The sequence below is a fragment of the Vigna unguiculata genome, chromosome 8 (assembly GCF_004118075.2).
Source record: "Vigna unguiculata cultivar IT97K-499-35 chromosome 8, ASM411807v1, whole genome shotgun sequence".
In the NCBI taxonomy this organism is placed as follows: Eukaryota; Viridiplantae; Streptophyta; class Magnoliopsida; order Fabales; family Fabaceae; genus Vigna; species Vigna unguiculata.
The window spans coordinates 37,277,505-37,298,361 of record NC_040286.1 but is presented as its reverse complement, the minus strand read 5'-3'; the positions used below and the strand labels follow the sequence as shown (position 1 = coordinate 37,298,361).

Genomic DNA, 20,857 nt, shown 5'->3' with positions numbered 1-20,857 from the left:
TTTGACGTGACAATGTTGCAAATTGATAAATACATCATTAAATTCAAGATTGAAAACCATGTATGGTAATAATAATAATAAATAGACAACGTTCCAATTAAGAAAAAACCGTTGGAAGTTAATTATCGTAAACTTTATTGTGATTTCAATAGAGTTGTTACATACACTTTTTCTGTCTAATGTGCCACTGTTTTTATTGGATGCTTTGAAAAACCTTGACAGTATAATAAACATGCATAAACATAAATAAATGTGTGTGGCTGTGTGAAACCTTGATGGTACATATTCTGATGTTCTTCACTGGCAACCACACCACATGAAATATTGAAGTGAGGTGAATCTCCCCTTTTAAACAAGTGAACTACACAATTCTGAATTATCAAGGTATCGGTTCTTAACATAGAAAAACTTTTCATTTTGATATCAACTTGCCATTTTCTTTTCTTTCTTAATTTGCATTCCATTAGTTAGCAGCATCTCTATTCTTAGCCACTGAAAACTTCAATCAGAAGGAAAAAGGTTATCGTATCTTTGATGGAAGCTAAACACTAATTGTGTCATCATAAAATTAATCCAAGTTCTAAAATTAAAGTTTTCAAATTTTAAATGAAACTTATCTCCGTATATGTAGACTATGAGCACCTTGATTTAAGCTTTGTATTATTCCATTGCATATATTCCATGTATGAAGCTGTTACCTATTCAAATAAGCGTTCACAAAGTCCAAACAATAATTGTTTTTCCTCTCTGTTTGTTTTTTTTAACAGTTTCTTTATTTTTCTTTATAATGATGACCACTCAGTTCAGAATTCGCAGGGAAGTTGCAACGAAGTTCAGAAAAACTTACATGCTTTGTGAAGTGTGCAAACCAAAAATCCAGATTCTATACGAGGGGTACCCCTACTTTTTCTTACAGGAGATCAATCAATTTCCAAAACCCAGTTACTGGTTTTCCTGAAAACTTCTCAGGGAGTTAGTTTCAGAGTTTGTATCCTGTGTTATCAGAGATAAACAGCAACATGTGTATTACTAATCAGGAAGTTATCAAGCAATTGGAGTCCCTTTTGGAAAACTGTAAGCATTTAACTTGCATTTTTCTGCTCTTATAGGACCCGCTGAATTTTCTCTGTCAAATATCTTCTACTGTTTTTTCTTATACATATTTGTTTCTCTCTTGATGTAGTGGATGAGCAACAGAAGAACACATTCCAGGTTTGGCTCTTCTGTCTCATGGTTTTAATTGATCTTAGGTGTTGAGAAAAAGAAACAGTACAAGTTATAACTTGATAAATGTATCTGTTCATCTTGCATAAAATAAGTCATTTTGATATGTATATTAAAATTTTCAGTTGGGGTGTGAGTTCTGAACCAAAAAAATAAAACTTTCCTGCTAAATTGATCTTGATTATCAGTACCACGTTTCTGCCAAAAATTCTTCACTAAAGTAAAGCTGTGAACACTGTGAAAGTAGATGGTGATCATATCGAGTGTTCTGAGTTTCCTTTTTCCTTTCATGAAAGCTTTTCTCTTTATATTTCAGAATATGCACCAGGGCTATCCAACAGAAACATTAGTACGGTTTCTCAAAGCAAGGGACGGCAATGTTGTGAAAGCACATAAAATGGTTAGAAAGTGTGCAGTAAAAGATATTTATAGGAATTTCTTCCAAGTTTATTGCTTATAGAGTTATTCTTGACTCTTTTATATTTTGGATATAATATAACACTTTGCTACGGTTTAACTATTAACAGTTGATTGATTGTTTACAATGGAGAGTAGAAAATGAGATTGACAATGTTTTAGCGGTGAGTTCCTTTACTGTTCATATCAGCAATGTAATAATATTATTGATTCTTGAAAGAACATATCTTAAATACCAATTAAAGTCAGAGCAATGATACACATATTTAAGGGTGACACGAATGCAGATAAGAATGCATGTTATTGCCTGAAATAGAAAAACCCTGTTATCACTACCACTCTCGGATGAAATTTACATGGTCTCTGTAGTTATTGAGATATTTTAGTCTTTTTCAAATCTCTACATCAATCAACGTTGTAGCATAAAATGGACAGATACTATATTTCTCCATCATTGTGAATTTATGATCATAAATTCTATCATCATTGATCTTTTTTGTTGTATTTATATGCAGAAGCCTATACCACCTGGTTTGTTCAGACGTTTGCGAGATTCTCAACTTGTGGGAATGTCTGGTTTCACAAAGGAGGTATTCTGTGATTTAGATAGATTCAGGCTTAAATTTGTTTATTTTCCTCCACCCCTTATGGTTCTTTTATGCCATTTACCAATATGAGTGACGTGTAAGAATAACATCTTTATGTAGGACTGATGAACATTGATCAATAACATAACATCTCTTATATAAAGTAACATACATGATTGGTAATTTATTTTATTTATGGCAGGGCTTACCTGTCATTGTTATTGGTGTTGGGCTCAGCACATTTGATGAAGGGCTTGTAAGGACTTCATACCATCTCTAACCAATCCTATCAGTACCTTACAATTATACGATAAATTGATGCTGCAGTGTTCAATGCTGTTTATCTCTTCGTTCTCCTTAATTTACCATGTGGACTATTGTGTTTTCTATGATGTCAAATTGCAAGTTTTGTTTTTTGTTCAGGACAAATACTATGTACAGTTGCACATCCAAATGAATGAATATAGGGATCGAGTGATCATGGTGAGTACCTAGACTAGAGTTTTTTTAGGTGTAAATTCTGACACCCCAATTGTTTATTTGGAATATTTATTGCAGCCAAGAGCTACAAAGAATCATGGAAGACACATTGATACTTGTGTGAAAGTCTTGGATATGACTGGTTTAAAACTCTCAGCACTGAACCAATTGAAGGTACACAGCAATTTACAAACTTCTTGTTTACCATCTCTCAGAAGTTTCTTTTCTCAGTGTCCATACAACTAGATGCTTTCTTAGTTGACACTTTCTTGGCCACCTTCAGCTTTTGACTGCTATAACTACAATAGATGACTTGAACTATCCAGAAAAGACCGACGCATATTACATAGTTAATGTTCCATATGTATTCTCTGCGTGTTGGAAGGTTTGTGCCAGTGTTTCATGTTGAAGGAGTTTGTAATTTTCACTCTAATTTCATTCAGATCTTTGAAAATCTCAACACTAAAGCTGAGCTCTTCTTGCTTCATTGACAATTGGCAGGTTGTAAAGCCTCTTTTGCAGGAAAGAACAAGGAAGAAAGTCCATGTACTTAAAGGTTGTGGCATGGAGGAATTACTGAAGGTAAACAATGGCATTACTACACCTGATATGAGTTTCCTCTTTGTTCTATTGACGGATAACGTTATATTAAATAATAAGGGAAGAACTTGAAATTTTCTTGACACCTAACTCTGACTGTAAACCGCTGTATTTTATTGTAATTTCATAGGTGGTGATGATAGCATCATCATGCTTACGGATTTTGTTTATCAATTTCCAATTCAGTACTGTGCAATTGTCTTTGTATAATGAAGATGTTTAAGTTTTAATTTTCTCTAGTTTTTTTAGTCATGAGAAATAAATTTGGATTTTTCTTCATGAATGGATAGATAAGTTTAGAATAATTTTCCAGATCAGAATGGTTTTACTACATGGTGGAGCTTCCATATTTGATCATCCTAAATCTATGCTTGTTAATAATTAATCATTGATATGGAGACTTGAAAAATAGCACTACCAAATTTGAATTTCTTCCATTATTGCTAAATTTGTTACAACTAAGAGGGGTTTAACATATTAAACCATGCTTTCAAAACTTTTTGTGAACAGGTAATGGACTATGCATCCCTCCCACATTTTTGCAGAAAGGAGGATTCCAGGGTGCCCCAACATCATGCAGCTGGAAATACTGAAAATTGTTTCTCCTTTGATCATGTCTTCCATAAACAACTATATAATTACATCGAGCAGCAAGCTATATTCATAGAGTCCATATCTCAGGATTCTTTCCATGTAGATTTACCGGAGCCAGACCCAATTGATGCCAAAATTGCCAAGACTATAGAAACTGAGTTCCACAAACTGGAAATTCAGAATGGCCTTACCAATTGATGGAATGGTCTTGCAGTTCTTGTCTGCATCGTGATCACTTGAACCTGGAGAGTTCTGATTATGCTCAGTTGTTGTGAGCTACATGCTCCATTTTGAATAAGAGTTGCAGTGGCTATATATTCAGTTATTATCAGAGTGTTTATGCTGACGTAGTCTTCTGAAAGAAGAAATTACGTTCAGATTTTCTACTAATTTTTAACACTGTCTATTTGTCGTACTATTAAAATAAACTGAATTTGATATAATAAATTCCTTTTCAATAAATTTATAACATGTACATGGGCATATTTTGAAAAGACAGCAGAGACCTAACAACCAAAATCCGAGAATCTAAATTTGAAGAGTTCAAATATAAAAACTCTAGGATAAACTAGCAAGTTCAAGGAACAGCGAAACTTTTCATTTAATTGAAAAAAGGGCACAAATCAAATTCTCCCTAAACAAACTGTTGACACATTTAATTTGCATATTCTGAGTCTAAGGTTTTCTTTTTATGTACAAAATAAGCTAACTAGCAATTAAAAGTGGCCCAGCCAATAATACAGTGCAAGCACTAAAGCACACACATCCAGATTAAACATTGAGCTCTTGCTCGTTTCCCTACATGTTTAGTAACTATGACTGCTCTAAAGAAGAACTGCACTAGCATCAGACAATGAAGCTAATATATCCAGATATAGCAAAACTTAAGCTATATGAACCACTTAAAAGTTGAATCCTTTTATCTCAATTGCCTGTAGCAGTTGTAGGCAATGGCAACTGAGACAGCAGCACATACAACAGCAAGAGCTGCGTATGTATCTTCCTGCTCCCAACCATCGAGCCAAGTTGTCACAGAAGGAAACTTGCGTGAAGCTCCTTTGCCACTATTCATCCGAGAAAACACAGACTCATTGTTCTGATTATCAGCTGAGAGCTTTGCCTCTGCCTCAATGACATCAGGGTCCAATCTATTTTCCACTAAAACGTGATTCTGATGGAAAGAAGAGTCTCCATTTGATTGGCAGCAGCCAGCATTTGATTGACAGCAGCTAGCATTTGATTGGTAGCAGCTCACAAAATTTTCTTGAGATCTGGACACTTCAGTGCTTTCGTCTAAATTTCTTAACCCATTCAGCAGAAGCCTTTGTTCTTGCTTACTCAGCTGTTCATCTACTGAGAAACCCATCTGACCCCTGATGACAGTATAAAAAAAGTAACAAACACAAGTCAGCATATGCATCATGGACCTATGCACCAAATTTTTCATAGCCATCAGCCTGGTATCTTTAACCATGTAATAGCAGACTATTTTCTAAAGATGGAATCTGCACCACCTGTCTCTTCAAATTTTCATCACAGAAAAGGGGGCAAAAAGAGATGTAATTGAAAAGCTATGGGTGAAACCAGGGTTTCTGAAAGTTTGGAGATGTAGAAGGAAATAAGATTACTTTAGGAGTGATCCATTGTATGTACTTGATTTTGTAGCTGCTCAACTTTGAAGTCCTTGGAATTGAAAACATGCTCTATGATTTTATTTTGTAAATAAAAATAACAGAACTGGCAGGTCACAGATGTCATTTAAAGGTGCATGAAAGTAAAGCTGTCATACCATCATACATTGGCATGAAAATGGCACTTCTCGTCATACCATAATTTCAATTTCAAAACACGTAACCCAAGAAGGATTTATTACTCCAAGATTCGAATGTGATAAAATCATTGATGGTAAACAGGGCTTGCAGATATCGGGAGCAAAAAGATCATTTTTGAAAAAACAAAGACATAAACACTACAGGCTCAGGCACTGCCCCCTAACTCTGATTGGTGGTGTGAAAATATAGGGAGGGGGAGGGAGAGAAGAAACAGATTACAGAAGAGAATCATCCACTCTATTTTTCATCTATTTCCATTCTCACATTTTTCCTTCCTGCCAAAGACATTTTTCATCTAACTTTTAGCCAAAATAGTAAAGAAAATCAATTACCTCCATAATGAATCTAAAACCTCCCCTTTCATGATATGATGTTGAAGCAATAAAGGCACCTCATCTGGGGTAACATATCCATACCTACAGATTTCAATTGAGGACAACATTAACAATGGTACTACAAAGGTCTAACAAGAACAGTAAAATAAGAAATTGCAACAAAAAGTATTTTTTAATAACCATGGAGGTGTTCTCCTTACCAATGGCCAGTGACTTCTCCATTCATGCTAGGTCCAAAAACAATGACGTTTCCAGCATACTGACTTCCCCCAATGTGAGAACACGGGCTTACAAACACTTTACCCTGAAGACCATGCAACTCTATCTCCTCCCTGAATCTACTGACCAAGACAGGTCCACAAACCCCACATCTGCGATCACGGGATCCATGCGAACACACAAAAACAAACGAACCTCTCAATGCCTCAGGGGTTCCAGGAAGCCATTCCCCATCCTTCACAAGAACCTCTTCAACAAACGTTTCAACATCAAAATGCGTTAACCTCCTGCAATTCCATTAAAACCTGTTGTCCACAATGATCTAAGAAAGGGAAAAACAATAACAAAAAGAAAACAAAAAAAAAAAAACAAACAAAGCATACCACTTTTAAGATCAATAACTCATACCTGTATCTGACCATGTCAGGAAAGATCAACACATCCCCATTGGATGTCTCAGTTCCATCATTGCCCTCACAAATGGTTAACCGAGTCTAGAAAAGAGACAATTCATAAGTCCAGCACAATGTAATTAGCACTTAACAAATGCAAAGTCGAAAAACGTGGCGTAACAATTGTTGAAGATCACACGTCTATTAGTGATACCTTGAACATCATAGAGACAAAAATCAAAAGGGGAGCGAGAGAAGACAGTACCTCCTTTTTCATGTGAGGCTTCCTTGCGACAACAGCGGCGTGAAGCAACCTTGGCAAGCGATCGAACTCTGCGGCTTCTATGCGCGGTGGCCAAACGCGAGGGTTCTTATAACATAAGAAGACATGGCGTTGGTAGAACTCGACGGTACCGGCGAGGGGGCTCTGGCGGAAATCGGGGCGGGAGAATCCAAAATCGGGATCGGCAGCGGCGTCGGCGGAGGAGAGAAGACCATCGTTCTGGAAGCTTCCGGAAGCGCTTCTGGGGTCGGCGAGGTAGCTGTCTAGTTGGTCGGAAACGGTGATAGGGGAAGAATGGGAAGAGGAAGAAGGGATTGTGAATGTCAGAGACTCTTCTCTCTCTCTGTTACTCGCCATAGATATACAACACAATCTCTCTCCCTCTCTCTCTCTCTCTCTCTCTCTCTCTCTCTAACAACGTTGTGTTGTGTGTGTTTGAGTGAGTATCTGTGCTGTGCTTTTCTATTTGTTCGAGGTTTGATGATGATGTGAGACGAGGCTGCGTTCCTGTGCGGTCGAAAGTAGGATTTATTGGTGGAATCGGGTTTGATCAGCTGACACGTGTTATTCAGAGGTTCTAGTTTATTATTTCCTATTTTTTCAAATCATTTACCTTTTCAATACCTGGCTACCATAACTTATTCAAACCATCATTTTTTTTTTAAATATAAAGATACAGAGTGCATTTTTTTATATATAGTTAGGAATAAATTAACGACATATTTAATGATTTTTATGAAATATTAAATCTTGTTTATATACTATAAATAAGTACTTTTATTGATAAATAATATATTTGAATTTATTAATAGCACTGATAAATTTGGTAATTAATGACATGATTTTCAAAATTTCAACAATAATTAATTGAATTAATTATTATGTTAAAAGTATTTTATATTAATTACAACAATAAATAATTTTCAAATTGACGGCTTCCTTCACACTATTAACACGCTTTACACTTGGAATGTTTTAAAAAAAGTGTTGTTTCTGTTTTCTAGATTTGTTTATAATTCAATTATATATTTTTCTTAAAATATTTTTAATTACTTGATACATTTTTAAAAAATAATATTAAGTATTTAAGATAAAAGGTTAAATACATTTTTATCATTATTAAATTTAAAAAATAAATAGATACAGTTCAGTCCAAGTGTATTATTTCTTTTTTCATGAGTTAAATAAGTTAAATAGTATATTAGATTAACATTTAAGTTATTTACAAAATTTAACAACATATAATTTAAATATTAATTTAAAATGTTGTTAAAGATGTAAAAGATTAAAAGAATTATATTCATTAATTTTTAAATTTGTAAACAAAAATATATAATTTGATTCTGTTACACCTTTACATCTAAATTTAAAAAATAAAAACATATTTAATCTAATAGTAGATTATAACTACCGAAAAATATCAACATATGACTCAACTATTTTAATTTTAAATATATATAAAACTTTATATAAATTATTGTTTGTTTTAATATTTTCAATTAATTTGTTACAAAAAAGTGAATTTTTGAAAGAGTAATAAAAATAGGAATATGAGGAAGTATATGGTTAATTAGGTCAAATCTTTATTTTTGTTTCTGTATCTCTCTTTTAATGAATACGATTTCTTACAGTACATATATTATTCATCATTTGATATGTTTCCTAAACATGTAAGTTTCTGTGTTTCCTTTTAGATGTCTTTTATAGTTCCATTAAAAAGGTAAGAAGTATGATAATTTTGTTAACAAAAAAAGTGTTTTATTTCATTTTTGGATACATAAGCAATGCATTATTGGCATTACATAATTACATAATGCATCAAATAATGACAAGAAGAATGCAAAGATAGACGAAGATACAGTTTTTTAATAGTTATTATAATCACTATAATGCTTGCCATAGAATAGAACAGTGTTCATCATACTACTCAGACATTAGGTAGCAATATACAATAATTTACTAGGCAAGTTACATTAATCAAATACTTATGACCAAACTATTGACACTTCGAAATTCTTTTCCCTCACACCATCTTCACAAAAATCTGATCGCATCAATCTCAACTTTCACACAAACCATTATGTTTCTCACAAATTTCAGAAGCTAAGAAGAAGATCCTCCTTCAACATGGCTCTTTTTCCTGTGAAATATGCCACTCATGTTAGGCAACAGAACTTTCTTTGAAACTGAAACCTTCCCTTTCTCTAACTTTCTCATCTCCACCTTTGGCACTGGATTCTGCTTTTGAATCCTATAGTGTTGTTGAGGAGATAATTCTGGTGTCTTCTGTGTTTCAGCCAATAATTTAGAAGCAGCTTCTGCTACTTTCTTCTGCTCTCTTTCACGCCATTTTCTGAGCTCATTCTGCACTGCTCTCTTTGCTGCTTCAGCCATCTCAGCCCTTTTCAACACTTCCTGTGTTTCAATCTTCATATCTTCAATTTCCTTTTGAGTTTCTTCTAACCTTTTTAGAACTTCACTTTCACTCGCCTTTGTAGCTTCCACCTGTGCTTTGGCAGCATCCACTTTGATATCTGCTACTTTATCAGACCCCTCAGCCTTATGAACCAAGGACTCAAACTCCTCCCTTGAGATTGTGATTCTTGCACCAGATTCAGAAGTTGATGAACTAGAATCACTGGTCCTCACAGATAAAACCCTGATCTGTTCAAGAGCATTTGCCTCAGCTGTTTTTGCTACTTCTACTTCTTCCAATGCTGCTTTGAGCTTTATTTCAGCATCTTCTAAAACAAGTTTAGTGACTACAGCCTCCATCTTCAATTCTGCAGCCTCATTCTTCATATCTTGTGTTTCCCTCCTTGCATTTTCAGTTTCAGTCAACAACTGGTTCAATGTGAAGATCATTTCCTCTGATGCACCTCTAGCTTTAGATTCTTCTGCCAAGTAGGCCTTAAGTTCAGACTCACTTTTCTGGAGCTCTACCCGCAGATTCTCAACAACTGAAACAGTTTTGAATTCTTTCTCTTTCAATGCAGTGTGTTCTCCTTTTACATTTTCCAGATCAATCCTAAGAGCTTCCACCATGGTTCTGAGGGAGTCTTCCTGTCCTGCTACTTTCTGCAGTGTTTCCTTAGCATCATCAAGATCCAGAGTGACACTCCTCAAAGAATCCAAGTCTGATTTCTTTCTATTTTCCAACTGTTCTTGCAGAACACTTATCTCATTCATTGTATCAGTCAGCTTCAATTCTACATTTTTGGTAAGCCCTGGATTAAATTCCTTCTTTAAATCAAGCAATTTCCTTTTGGATTCTTTAAGGGCAGCTTCATATGATTGTCTCAGAACATTTTGCTCGGTTGGTGTCTCTTCTTGCAGCAAATGTGCTTGGACAGATTGAGCATTAACTTGATCAATTGATTCCATTACAGCCAAAATTTCTTTAGATAGTTCCGATGCTCTCTTGGTGTTGGCCTTCATTGCATCTTCCGCTTCTGCTGCTTGATTGAAAGCAGAAACTCTTGCCTCTAAGGATAAATCATACCCCTGCCGAATTTTACTCAGTTCTTGCTTTGCAACATCAAGTTCTGTAACGACTGAGGCATAACTTTTAACTGCAGTTTCTAACTCTTCTTTCCAAGTACCATTGGTTCCTTCAAGATCACCACACTTTTCTTCTTTAAGCTGTTCTGCTCGACTTTTGGAAACATCTGTTGATTGTATTGCTGATTCTCTTGATTTGATGAGAACTTCAAGCTTTTGTGAGAGATCCTCAACCACTCTTTTGGCCTTTTCAAGCTCCACCAGGACTTGAGCCTTGGTAGTTTCTGCATTCTTTAACTGTTCCTGTAACTTTTGCAGCTCTTTCCGGGCTAGGTGAAGTTGTGATTCCTTTGCCCAAATACTCTAATAAAATAGCAAATCTTGTAAGTTTTAATATGCAGTATTAGACAGGCTTTCAAAGTTGGAAAATTAAATAATGACAAGGTAAATTAGTTTGGTGATGAAAACAGCTTGTCCAATTTGAACAACCGTGCATAGATTTTTCAAAGCTTGATTATCTACTTTGAATGCAACTTATCCAAAATCATAGAAATCCTCTTAAGCTTCAGTCTAAAAAATTAAAACAATTTTCACTTGTGTGGTAAATGAGAGCATGTCATTGATAAACATGACACATGTTAACAAGGACATGCCATCAGCTACTGAATTGTGTAGAACGAATTGTGAAAGATCTAATGATATAAAAGAATTTGATCTAATAAGAATGAGTGTCTCCAAATGTTTTTCAAATTCCACCCTGATCAAACTTCTTCCATCAGAACACAAGGTCGAGACACAAATTTAGATTCATACTCTCTACAATTAATTCTAGGAATGAATTTTACACTATAGCTGTTCCTCCATAGTACCTTTTAGATGTTCAACTTCAGATATAGTTTAACAGTAACAAGATGGTATTCATAGTTTGTACCACCCAGAAATACAAAAATAGAGAAAAAAAAAAAACATAGTTACCTGAGCAAAATAAGGTTTTGCCTTCTTAATGACAGGTTTTTCACCAGACAAAGCACCTTCACCAAACAGAGAAACCGCATCTTTAACAGATTGAAAAGGTGGACTGGTGTCAATCTCCCCAACCACTGGTTTTTTAGGATTCGGAGAGTTATCAGAACTTTGCCTGATTTTGGCCACCATGTTTAAATAATATTCACTGTAATAATAATAGGCTTTGAAGACAACCTGGTAGGAAAAAAACGATGTTACAGAAAAGAAACTGAAAGAAAAACAACACATTGCAAACATCAAACTCAAAAACAATCCAACTCCCACATTTCAAAGATCTCTGCAGGAATCCACCCAAAAACAACCACCCAGTATCCTATTCAGCCATTTTAACAAAAACCCATGAAAAAACCGCATCAAAGATTTCATCTTTGAATGAATCGAGAGAAAAATCACCGACAAATATCAGAAAAGAAAAAACCTTGGAAAGGGTGCTTCTTGGAAAATTTCACAGACAGTAGAGAACCTGTGGCATTGAATTGCAGAGCAAAATAGTGGCGAAGAATCTTCACATACTTGTGAAGAGGGAAAGAGAGAGATAGACTCGGTGGAAGTGAAAATGCAAAATGTCTGGTATGTTTAAAGACAAATTTTGCATCAGCATGTCAGGTACAGAAAGTTGAAAGGGGAAATAATCCTGTGCAATCGTTACTATTCAAGATTCCTTTAAAATGGTTTTGTATACGATCATCCTGTAACACACACAGTGTCTGTGATGTGATCTCAGCAGTATCGTGACTTGTGAGGAGCGTTACGTAAAATTCTGTCAGAACAAAAGTTGAAGTAAAGATAGTTGGCCACGTCAACACCCTCCAAGAACAAAACCCTCTGTCACACTGCTAACAAAGTAAATTTTTTTAATTTATTTTACTTTACTATGTTGTCTCTCTCTCTATAAACTTTGCGTATAAATGAGTATGATTTGCAGTATACATGATGGAAAAAGTTCACAAATTTATTATGTCATTGTTTGAGTTAAAAACTCATATCACTGAGAATTTAGATTGAAAATGATATTTTAATTTCTTGGAACTGAATATGATAATCTTTTCACTGTATACCAAGATTTTTACCATTGAAGTGTTTCAGGAATCAAGGGTGCACTTAAATCTTGTTTTGAAAATAAGGTGGAGGTGGTGATGCAGATCAGAGAGAAAGGAAAAAGACAAACTTTATCTTACAATGTTGTCCCAAACATCTCTGTCAGCAATTATTTGGACACTCATGCATGATGCTTTGGTTGCCACACATCTTCATCAAGAATCATATAATTTTTTTATTATTTTATCTTCTAATTATATTAGCAGATAAAAAGGATGTTAAAATTTATTTTACTACCCAAGAAAAAAAGCATTTTGAGATTATATCAGGGCTATATTGAGGAGAAATTTAACAGCAGATAAGGGAGAAAAAAAAATCTTTTATAAGGTGACATTAATTTGTGAATAAACTAAAAATCAGATTTTGAAAAGAACTTCTGTCCATTAAAAATCTAATTATTTTCGATGGATAACAAATTATTATTTTTATTTTACAATTAGTACTTTTTATAAGAAATAAAATCAACTTTTCCACAAGTTGATTGGTTAATTAAATCTATTAGGGGCAAAAACAAAATCAGAGAGAAAACATTGCTTTCTATTGTGTGAATGGATAATTGAACTTGACCTATAAATGGATTGAGGAACTATTGTGTATTTATTTAAAGGTTTATTAGTACTTAATAATAGTTAATACTTAAGCTTTCAAACCCTTTTATGTAACCTATTAGGTTTCTATCTTTTACATCTTTTGTTATTGAACTACTCATATAGAATATAGAAAGTTGGTATGAACATGAAATCAAATACTAGAAATAGAAACCAGTTTAAAGTGCACGTATGAGAAACTTTTTCAATTTTTTTTAATCATTCACAGTTTGATTAAAAAAAATGAAATTATTTAAATTTTTGCTATCATTTTTAATTATAAAAATCAATGAAATATACTTATTATGAAACATATATTACCATGGAGCGTCTTTTACTTTGGGAAAAATAGCTCAACAGTTTTTTTTTATTACTTTTTAAATAAATAAAAAAACACTATTAAATATGGTTTATAATAAGAAACTAATACTTTCCATAAGATTCAATTCTTTCAAAGAGTATATTTAAGAAGATGAAATTTAATAATTATTAGTTAAAAATAATAATTGAAATTGTGATTAACTTTTAAACATTTGATTTTATTGTAAATCTCAACCACTAATTTCTTAATCAAAATATATTTTATTCTCTGAAACACTATCATTTAAGGAAAAAAAGTTTAAATTTTTTGAAAAGCAGGACGTGATAAACAACAATACAAAATCTTCATAATTTAACAAGAGAAAATTATAACACTAAGAAATCAAATAAACATAAGACAAATATACCTAACAAATCATGAATCAATCTTATAAATAAATTTAGCATTACATTTAATCTTACCAGAATTTGTCGAGAGGTATATGATGTGGAATACGAAACTCTCGAGAATTAAAGTTGTTATCTTTGGTGAGAGAACTCCAAATTTTGAAGAGAAACGATTAACAATCTATATTAGAGTCTCATAGTTATATTCATTATGTGATACAATGTTGTATTTATAATAAACTTTTTACGTTATGAATAAATATATTTTTTTACTCAAAGATAATTAAATATTAAATGTTGAAAATATCAGATGATTAATTATTATATTATAATATTTTATGAGTAAATATATGTTGTTACTTAAAGATAATCAAATACTAAAGGTTGAAAATATTAAATGATTAATTATTATATTATTAATAGTTTAGATATGTTAAAAAAGAATATTATATTTTAATATATTAAAGATATTAGATATAATAATTGATTATATCATAACATCCTAAAAATATAATAAAATCTGATAATAATATCATAAGCTATTATCTTTAAATATTTTAGAAATATTTAATAATATCTTCTTTGACTTTTTGAGACTACGTACAAACTTGAACCTAAAAGTCTTAATTGAGATTTTTATTAAAGTCTTTGACTTTCCAACCTTTTATTATTCATTCTTATTAAGGTGAGATTTTATAATTACACTTGTTATATGTTAATGGGCCAGTCTTGCGAGGTACATATGGGCTCACTAACACCACTCAAAGCCCAAAAGTATTATTATGGATCAAGTTAGGCGCATTCTCCCTGCACTTCCAAGACTTTTTCTGTACTCCCAAAAAAGACTGTTATACCCTCGTTTATAAGAGTGGGTGAAATTCGTTGGGACGCAGTAAATTTTATTTACTGGGTCACCAACCTCCTGCACCCCCAAAAGTTGACTCTCTTAGTATTTTTCTTTTTTCGCGTTCGTTCTTCATTCCAGTTGCTCTCATTCTCTTCTCCGTGGTCCTTTTCTGTCCTTCATTCATTTCGTGGTCCATTCGTTCCTTGTGGTAGTGGTCCCTCTGGTTTATATCACTTTTTTTTTAAGAAATGGTGTTTATTTTCTTCATATCTTTACTTTTGCATTGCATTGTGTTATTGAAGGTTGTATCAGTGGTTCTTTGAAAGAAGTTGGTTGTGCGTTCCAGGTTAGCCTTCTTACCATCTTCCCAGCTTGTTAGGAGTTTCTGTTTGCTTGTGTTTCCCTTTCATAAACTAGAAAATCCATTTGACCAAAAAAATCATAATTTACTGGAAACGGAGTACAGAATCCGTTTCATACACTGTGAAACGGATTCTGTAATCCGTTTCCTAAAAAAAAAATTTATTCTCCTTTTCTTTCTACTTTCTTGTCAACCAGATAGAAGAAAGAAAATCATTATCTGTGTTTCATTTCCTCTCCATTCTCTTCCCCACCCAACAGAACAAACCATGAATATCTAATTAAAAAAAGTGCCAACTCTTTCACACTTGAACTGACATCTCCATGCAACTCAAAAACTTGAGTCAACACATTAATATGAATGGAGACATGTTACCATTAATATTGAAGTTTTACTTCTACAAAAGTCATCCTGAAATATAATATAAAATATTGAAAGTAGCGCCTCTATTATTTTTGAGAGGTTTGTTATCATAGAAAAACATGTAAAACTTAGCAAGTCAGTTTAGAAGGTGTATACGTTTCTTAGAATAATTTCACTTTTCTTTGTGATATTTTGTTAAAAAGACTAAGTATTGTGAGATTCATTGCAAAAGAACGTCTCTTAACATTTTGTGAGACTCATTATCACAGGAAAAAGTTGAATATACAAATATTATCGTTTAATATCTTCTTTTACAACTCATATTTCATTTCATTTGGGTTTCTCTCCCTCTCAACCCCCTTTCTGCTTGTGTATGCAGCAACAGTGTCCTATATTTTACACATTAACCATAGTGAAGTGATCACGTCTGGGTCAAAGTGCATGCTTTAGAGATTGCAAGACAACTCTAGAATAATCAATTTACAACAATACCTTCAAATAAAATTTTTTAAACAAGTTCAGGTGAGCTTTAATGCATGCTAGAAAATAAAAACTTCTAATGTTAAGATGAAAACATTTTAAACAAGTTTCTGTTACTGTAAGTAATTTAGTATTCAAACACCGATTAAAAAAATTAGTACTCATCAAACTGCATTCAATGTCAATGGAGATATTGAAGCTATACCTTTCCCTCCCACTGGTACACTGATTCAATACCTGCAGAAGGCATAATTCATTCAGCTTCTAAAAGTCGGACGTGGCATGCAACTTACATAAAAAGCTCATTTGGATAATATTCTCAACAAACACTTAAAAGAAAGAAATAAAAAGAAAGTATCAGGAATGTAAAATGAATCAAACTTCTCTTTTTAGTAAAAATCAATTGATGTATCCCAACTAATGAAGAAACTAAATGAGGAGGCTTCTAAAAAAGTAGAGATGTATTACTGCAATTTTAACTTACGAGAAAAGTTTGATTCATTTTACCTCCTTAACTAAATTTATTTTCTTCTTCTATAGGCATTTTAAGTTTATCCAATTTGACTCTTAATCAACTTGGTTAGAAAACGAATTGACTCAAGAGTCAAGACCATATCAAGACTGGCCTTTTCCACCCTACCAGAACAATGCCACTGGTGGACATGGTTACACACACCATAATTGAAACATATAAGCTCAAAGTGAAAAAAAAAATAAAAGGAAACGGATTACATAATTCGTTTCAAAAAAAAAACCAAACGGATTTCACAATCCGTTTTTAAAAAAAAAATAAAAAAAAATAACAAATGGATTACACAATCCGTTTCTAAAAAAATTAAAAATAAAAAACACCAAACGGATTTCACAATCCGTTTTAAAAAAAAAAATAGGAAACAGATTACACAATCCGTTTCCAAAAAAAAAGAAAAAAAACACCAAACGGATTTCACAATCCGTTTTTAAAAAAAAAAAATAGGAAACGGATTACACAATCCGTTTCCAAAAAAAAAAAACAAATTTCACAATCCGCTTTTAAAAAAAAATAAAAGGAAACAGATTACACAATCCGTTTCCTGAAAAAAAAAAGAAATCCCAAACGGATTCCACAATCCGTTTTGTAAAAAACAAAAAAAAAAAAAATAGGGGAAACGGATTCCATAATCCGTTTCCCAAAACAAAGAAAAAAAAACTCATAAACCATGTCTCAAATACTCAGACATCAACACAACACACCTTCCAAACTATTTCCGAAGCAGGTTTAACACAAAAAAGCGAATATGTACACATTCAAACCTACAACTAAAATCAATTAAAATCAAAATACGTGAAAAAATGGAGAAACGTACCGTCAAAAATGGAGAAACTACCGTCAAAAATGTAAAAGCGGCGGGAACAGATGAAATGTGGTTGTCTGGGGACAAGAATGGTGTGTGGAGAAGAGAAAAAGATGGCGTCGGGGACAAGAGGGAGGACGTGGGTGGGTGCTGTGTTGTGTGTGTGGGAGAAGAGAGAGAAGGGGGAGAAGAGGGAGGACGTGTGGGTGCTGTGTTGTGTGTGTGGGAGAAGAGATAGAACAGGGAGAAGAGGTGTGGAGGATGGAGGCCTCTGCAGATTAAAAAAAACCTAGGTCAAAGATTCCAAGGGCAAGGGCAGGGTGCAGAGCAGGGAATCTGCTTTTGGGGGTGCAGTGCAGTGAGTCACGAGGTATTTGGGGTGCAGTGCAGTAAAAATAATAACTCATTTTTTAACCATGGACAAAGACGGAATTAAGATAAGTTTTGGGGGTACAAGAGAAATCATTGGAGGTGGAGAGAGAAGCCCCTCAAGTTAAAACAAAAAAAAATAACAAGACGTTCCCAACCCATTAGTCACGTATATAAAAACATTCACGATACATAGAAAAACACTTTCTTATCAACAAAACATGCGTATGATCAAAGAAAGGATGTTGCAAACCTTCTGTTAATAATTTTTTTTCCTCGGCAGCATACATTTTCTTATTAATAATAATTTTTTTATAAAAATAATTAGTTTGTTTCTAAGTTAAAGTTATTTAATTTCTGAAATTTACTTAAAAGTTACTCGTGTTTTGTTTTTAAAATGCATATAAGATTAAAACAAAAAAATATATTTAAATTGTCTTTAATTAACCCTTTTTCTTTTTAATTCGTCATTGTTTTTGAATCGTTCGAATCTGCCAGATTATAGACTTTGACCGGTTAATTTCCAACACATGTGACTGAGACTCTTTGTAGTAAGAAAAAAATATTGCAATCACAAACAGAAAAATAATAAATAAAATGTTAAATTGTCATTTTCTGTGGTGTTTTATTTTATCTTTATTCCCCCTCTATATGGGGAAGATTCCAAGCTCAGAACTTGCAACCGTTAACGGTTTTATTCAAAACACAAATAGTCAAGTTAATATGATTTTTGTGTGAATTTTGGAGAGATATAGTGTTAGGTTTATAGAGAGAGGTATCATCAATGTGGGAATTTATAAGAAGGGGTATCACGGTATTGACACCACTCTCAACTCAAAAATCTTAAGGCAATGAGTTTATAGGTCTTTATTCTTATATAGTGTTCAACTTTCTCATTTCTAACCAATATGAGACTTAGAATCACACTTGGATTCCTAACATATAGAAAAAAAAAAAGGAACATTATAAGTTAATGCAAAACTTATATATAACTTTTATATATATATATATATATATATATATATATATATATATATATTTTCATCATATATGATTAAAAGTCTCATATCAACTAAAATTAAGATTAATTCATAATATATAAATGAATGCAATTTTTATTTTATAAATTGGTTTTGTGAAATTGAATTATACTTAAAAGTAAATTTCTAACATACCTAAAAGTGTTATTTTTTGTAATTATATTTCAAATTTTATTTTAATTATTATATGTATATATTTAATAAAATATAAAGTAAAGAAGAAAACTCAAATACTATATCATAGCTATTGATTTTTTTTAATCGTATTTAGAATTTCATCTTGGTAATATATCCACTGTATTTCATAAAATGTAAATGATCAAAAAACAATTTCATATTTAATCGGAGAAGAATGTTCTTAATGCCAATAATTTGTACGTAATTTGACTTATAAAATTAATTAATTTCATATTATACACTTAATGTTTGTATTATTTAATAAAATTTTGAGTAGAGGAAATATTTCTCCTTGAGAAAACCAAAGTTTACATAAAACCACTTAGAAAATCAAACAAAAAAAAAGAACTTCTAAAAGTACACATAAATCTAATACAATTTTGAAAAAGAGACTTGAAGAAGATTATCACCGATTTTTAATTCTTAATAATATGTTTATATCTATCAAAATATTATTCATGTGGATGTAAAAAGAGTAGAAAGTTGGAAAATCCAAACACTATCCATGAAAAACAAAAAGAATTTTAAGAATGAAACTTTCCTCCTGGGAACGATGATTTGTGAAAAAAAACATCCACATAATTAAATTATACTTTCAACACGATTATAATCGATTACGTTTGTTATTTATGTACCAATTTTTTAAGTTTTAACTATCTCTATGTTATAATAAATAAAATACAATAAAATACAATAAAATTTATTAGTTTACCTTTTATATTATAAGAGTAACTAGTGTAAATACAGGCGCGATATGTGTGTATGATTTTTTAATATATATACTATTATATTACTAATGAATGATATTGTAATATTATTAAATTAATAAAAATAAATAGAATTATATTTGTCAAAAATAAAGTGAAATGTATAGAGAAAATATGAGAAAATAATTGTTGATAAATAGGAGAAAAAATAAGAAGATAAATAAATAGTTTTATAAAAACTTGTAAAAGTAACCATTAATTTTAAAAAATTTAATAAATAATTACATTGTAAAGGATAAAATTGGAATTATGAGATGTGGACACAAAAGAGGGAATCCTCTTTATATATAGTTATAGATAATTAAAATAAAAACATTAAAATAATCAATAAAACAAAAAAATATTACTATTTTTTTAATATATGCTAATATAATGTAATAGAATATAATAAAAAATAAAATAAAATAAAATCATAAGTATAATAAAAAAAATAATTTGCCTTCTCTATTTTTTAAGTAATTTATTTTAATATACTACTATTTTGAAACATAATTTTGTTATTCATTAAGATTTGACATAATATTTTATTTTAATTTCAAAATTATTTGAACGAATATAATATGTGTATCAGATATGACATGTATTTGATATGTCAAAACATTTATTTTAAAAATAATAAGATACAATACATAACATATGTATATTGAAAAGTGTAAAATAATTCTTAAAAACATGATAAATATATGATTATTTTTGTGTGAATCTAAATTAAAATCATATGTAATAAATAATGATTAACATAAAAAATTATAGATTATTGTCATCATAAAAGTATTACTACTTTATAGATTATATGCTTCATTGATAAGTATCAGTGAAATATCCTAAAATATAAAATATTAATACGTGTCCGTGACCCAAATTAAAATATTTGTTTTGAACTCTAATTTATGTTCTAAAAATTACTTTTATATGAAATATTTTACAAAATTACTTTTAAATACATAAAAAAAACAACCATATTTACCAAAAGCTTTTCCCTTATTTTTCCTTAATCTAAACAACATCGCCTTCTTTATAACTTTTCTTTTTCACTCTTTTAGTTCAAACAAAACCGGGTTTATTCTATGACAAACAATGAAATCTAAGAGGTTGACTCATAAATTCATTTGAATCACATAAAATTCTCAAAAATATATGTTTAATGGCGTGTAATGTTACCTTAAGTCATTCTTTTATGATTAATTTCTTTAACATTGTAATACAATTTAACATAATTTTTTTTGGTTGTCATTG

At 31.7% G+C, this 20,857-nt stretch overlaps 3 protein-coding genes across 6 annotated transcripts; 1 reads left to right on the top strand and 2 right to left on the bottom strand.

The window, feature by feature from the left end:
* The first annotated feature begins 272 nt into the window (after positions 1-272).
* LOC114194522 (phosphatidylinositol/phosphatidylcholine transfer protein SFH1-like) lies at positions 273-4,349 on the top strand. Of its 4 annotated transcripts, none has more exons than XM_028084801.1 (12): positions 273-384; positions 817-1,074; positions 1,184-1,212; positions 1,541-1,624; positions 1,752-1,805; positions 2,157-2,231; positions 2,431-2,484; positions 2,652-2,711; positions 2,787-2,882; positions 2,992-3,093; positions 3,210-3,290; positions 3,819-4,349. In XM_028084801.1, exons 2-12 carry the CDS (start codon positions 1,020-1,022, stop codon positions 4,098-4,100), a joined length of 972 nt encoding a protein of 323 aa, XP_027940602.1. In that variant the 5' UTR covers positions 273-384; positions 817-1,019; the 3' UTR covers positions 4,101-4,349. The 4 variants fall into 4 exon arrangements, with proteins under 4 accessions (XP_027940602.1, XP_027940600.1, XP_027940599.1 ...); XM_028084799.1 differs by having other exon boundaries at positions 275-384; positions 808-1,074; XM_028084798.1 differs by having other exon boundaries at positions 276-384; positions 803-1,074.
* Positions 4,350-4,478: 129 nt separating this feature from the next.
* Positions 4,479-7,379, bottom strand: LOC114194521. Its single transcript, XM_028084797.1, has 5 exons — positions 6,946-7,379; positions 6,697-6,782; positions 6,270-6,575; positions 6,067-6,150; positions 4,479-5,275 (listed from the first exon to the last, which is right to left on the bottom strand). The coding sequence occupies exons 1-5, from the start codon at positions 7,318-7,320 to the stop codon at positions 4,822-4,824; spliced, it is 1,305 nt and encodes a 434-aa protein (XP_027940598.1). The 5' UTR covers positions 7,321-7,379; the 3' UTR covers positions 4,479-4,821.
* A 1,445-nt stretch (positions 7,380-8,824) lies between these two features.
* LOC114194540 (WEB family protein At5g55860-like) lies at positions 8,825-12,116 on the bottom strand. Its single transcript, XM_028084845.1, has 3 exons — positions 11,909-12,116; positions 11,440-11,664; positions 8,825-10,827 (listed from the first exon to the last, which is right to left on the bottom strand). Exons 2-3 carry the CDS (start codon positions 11,617-11,619, stop codon positions 9,067-9,069), a joined length of 1,941 nt encoding a protein of 646 aa, XP_027940646.1. The 5' UTR covers positions 11,620-11,664; positions 11,909-12,116; the 3' UTR covers positions 8,825-9,066.
* Between the last annotated feature and the right edge of the window lie 8,741 nt (positions 12,117-20,857).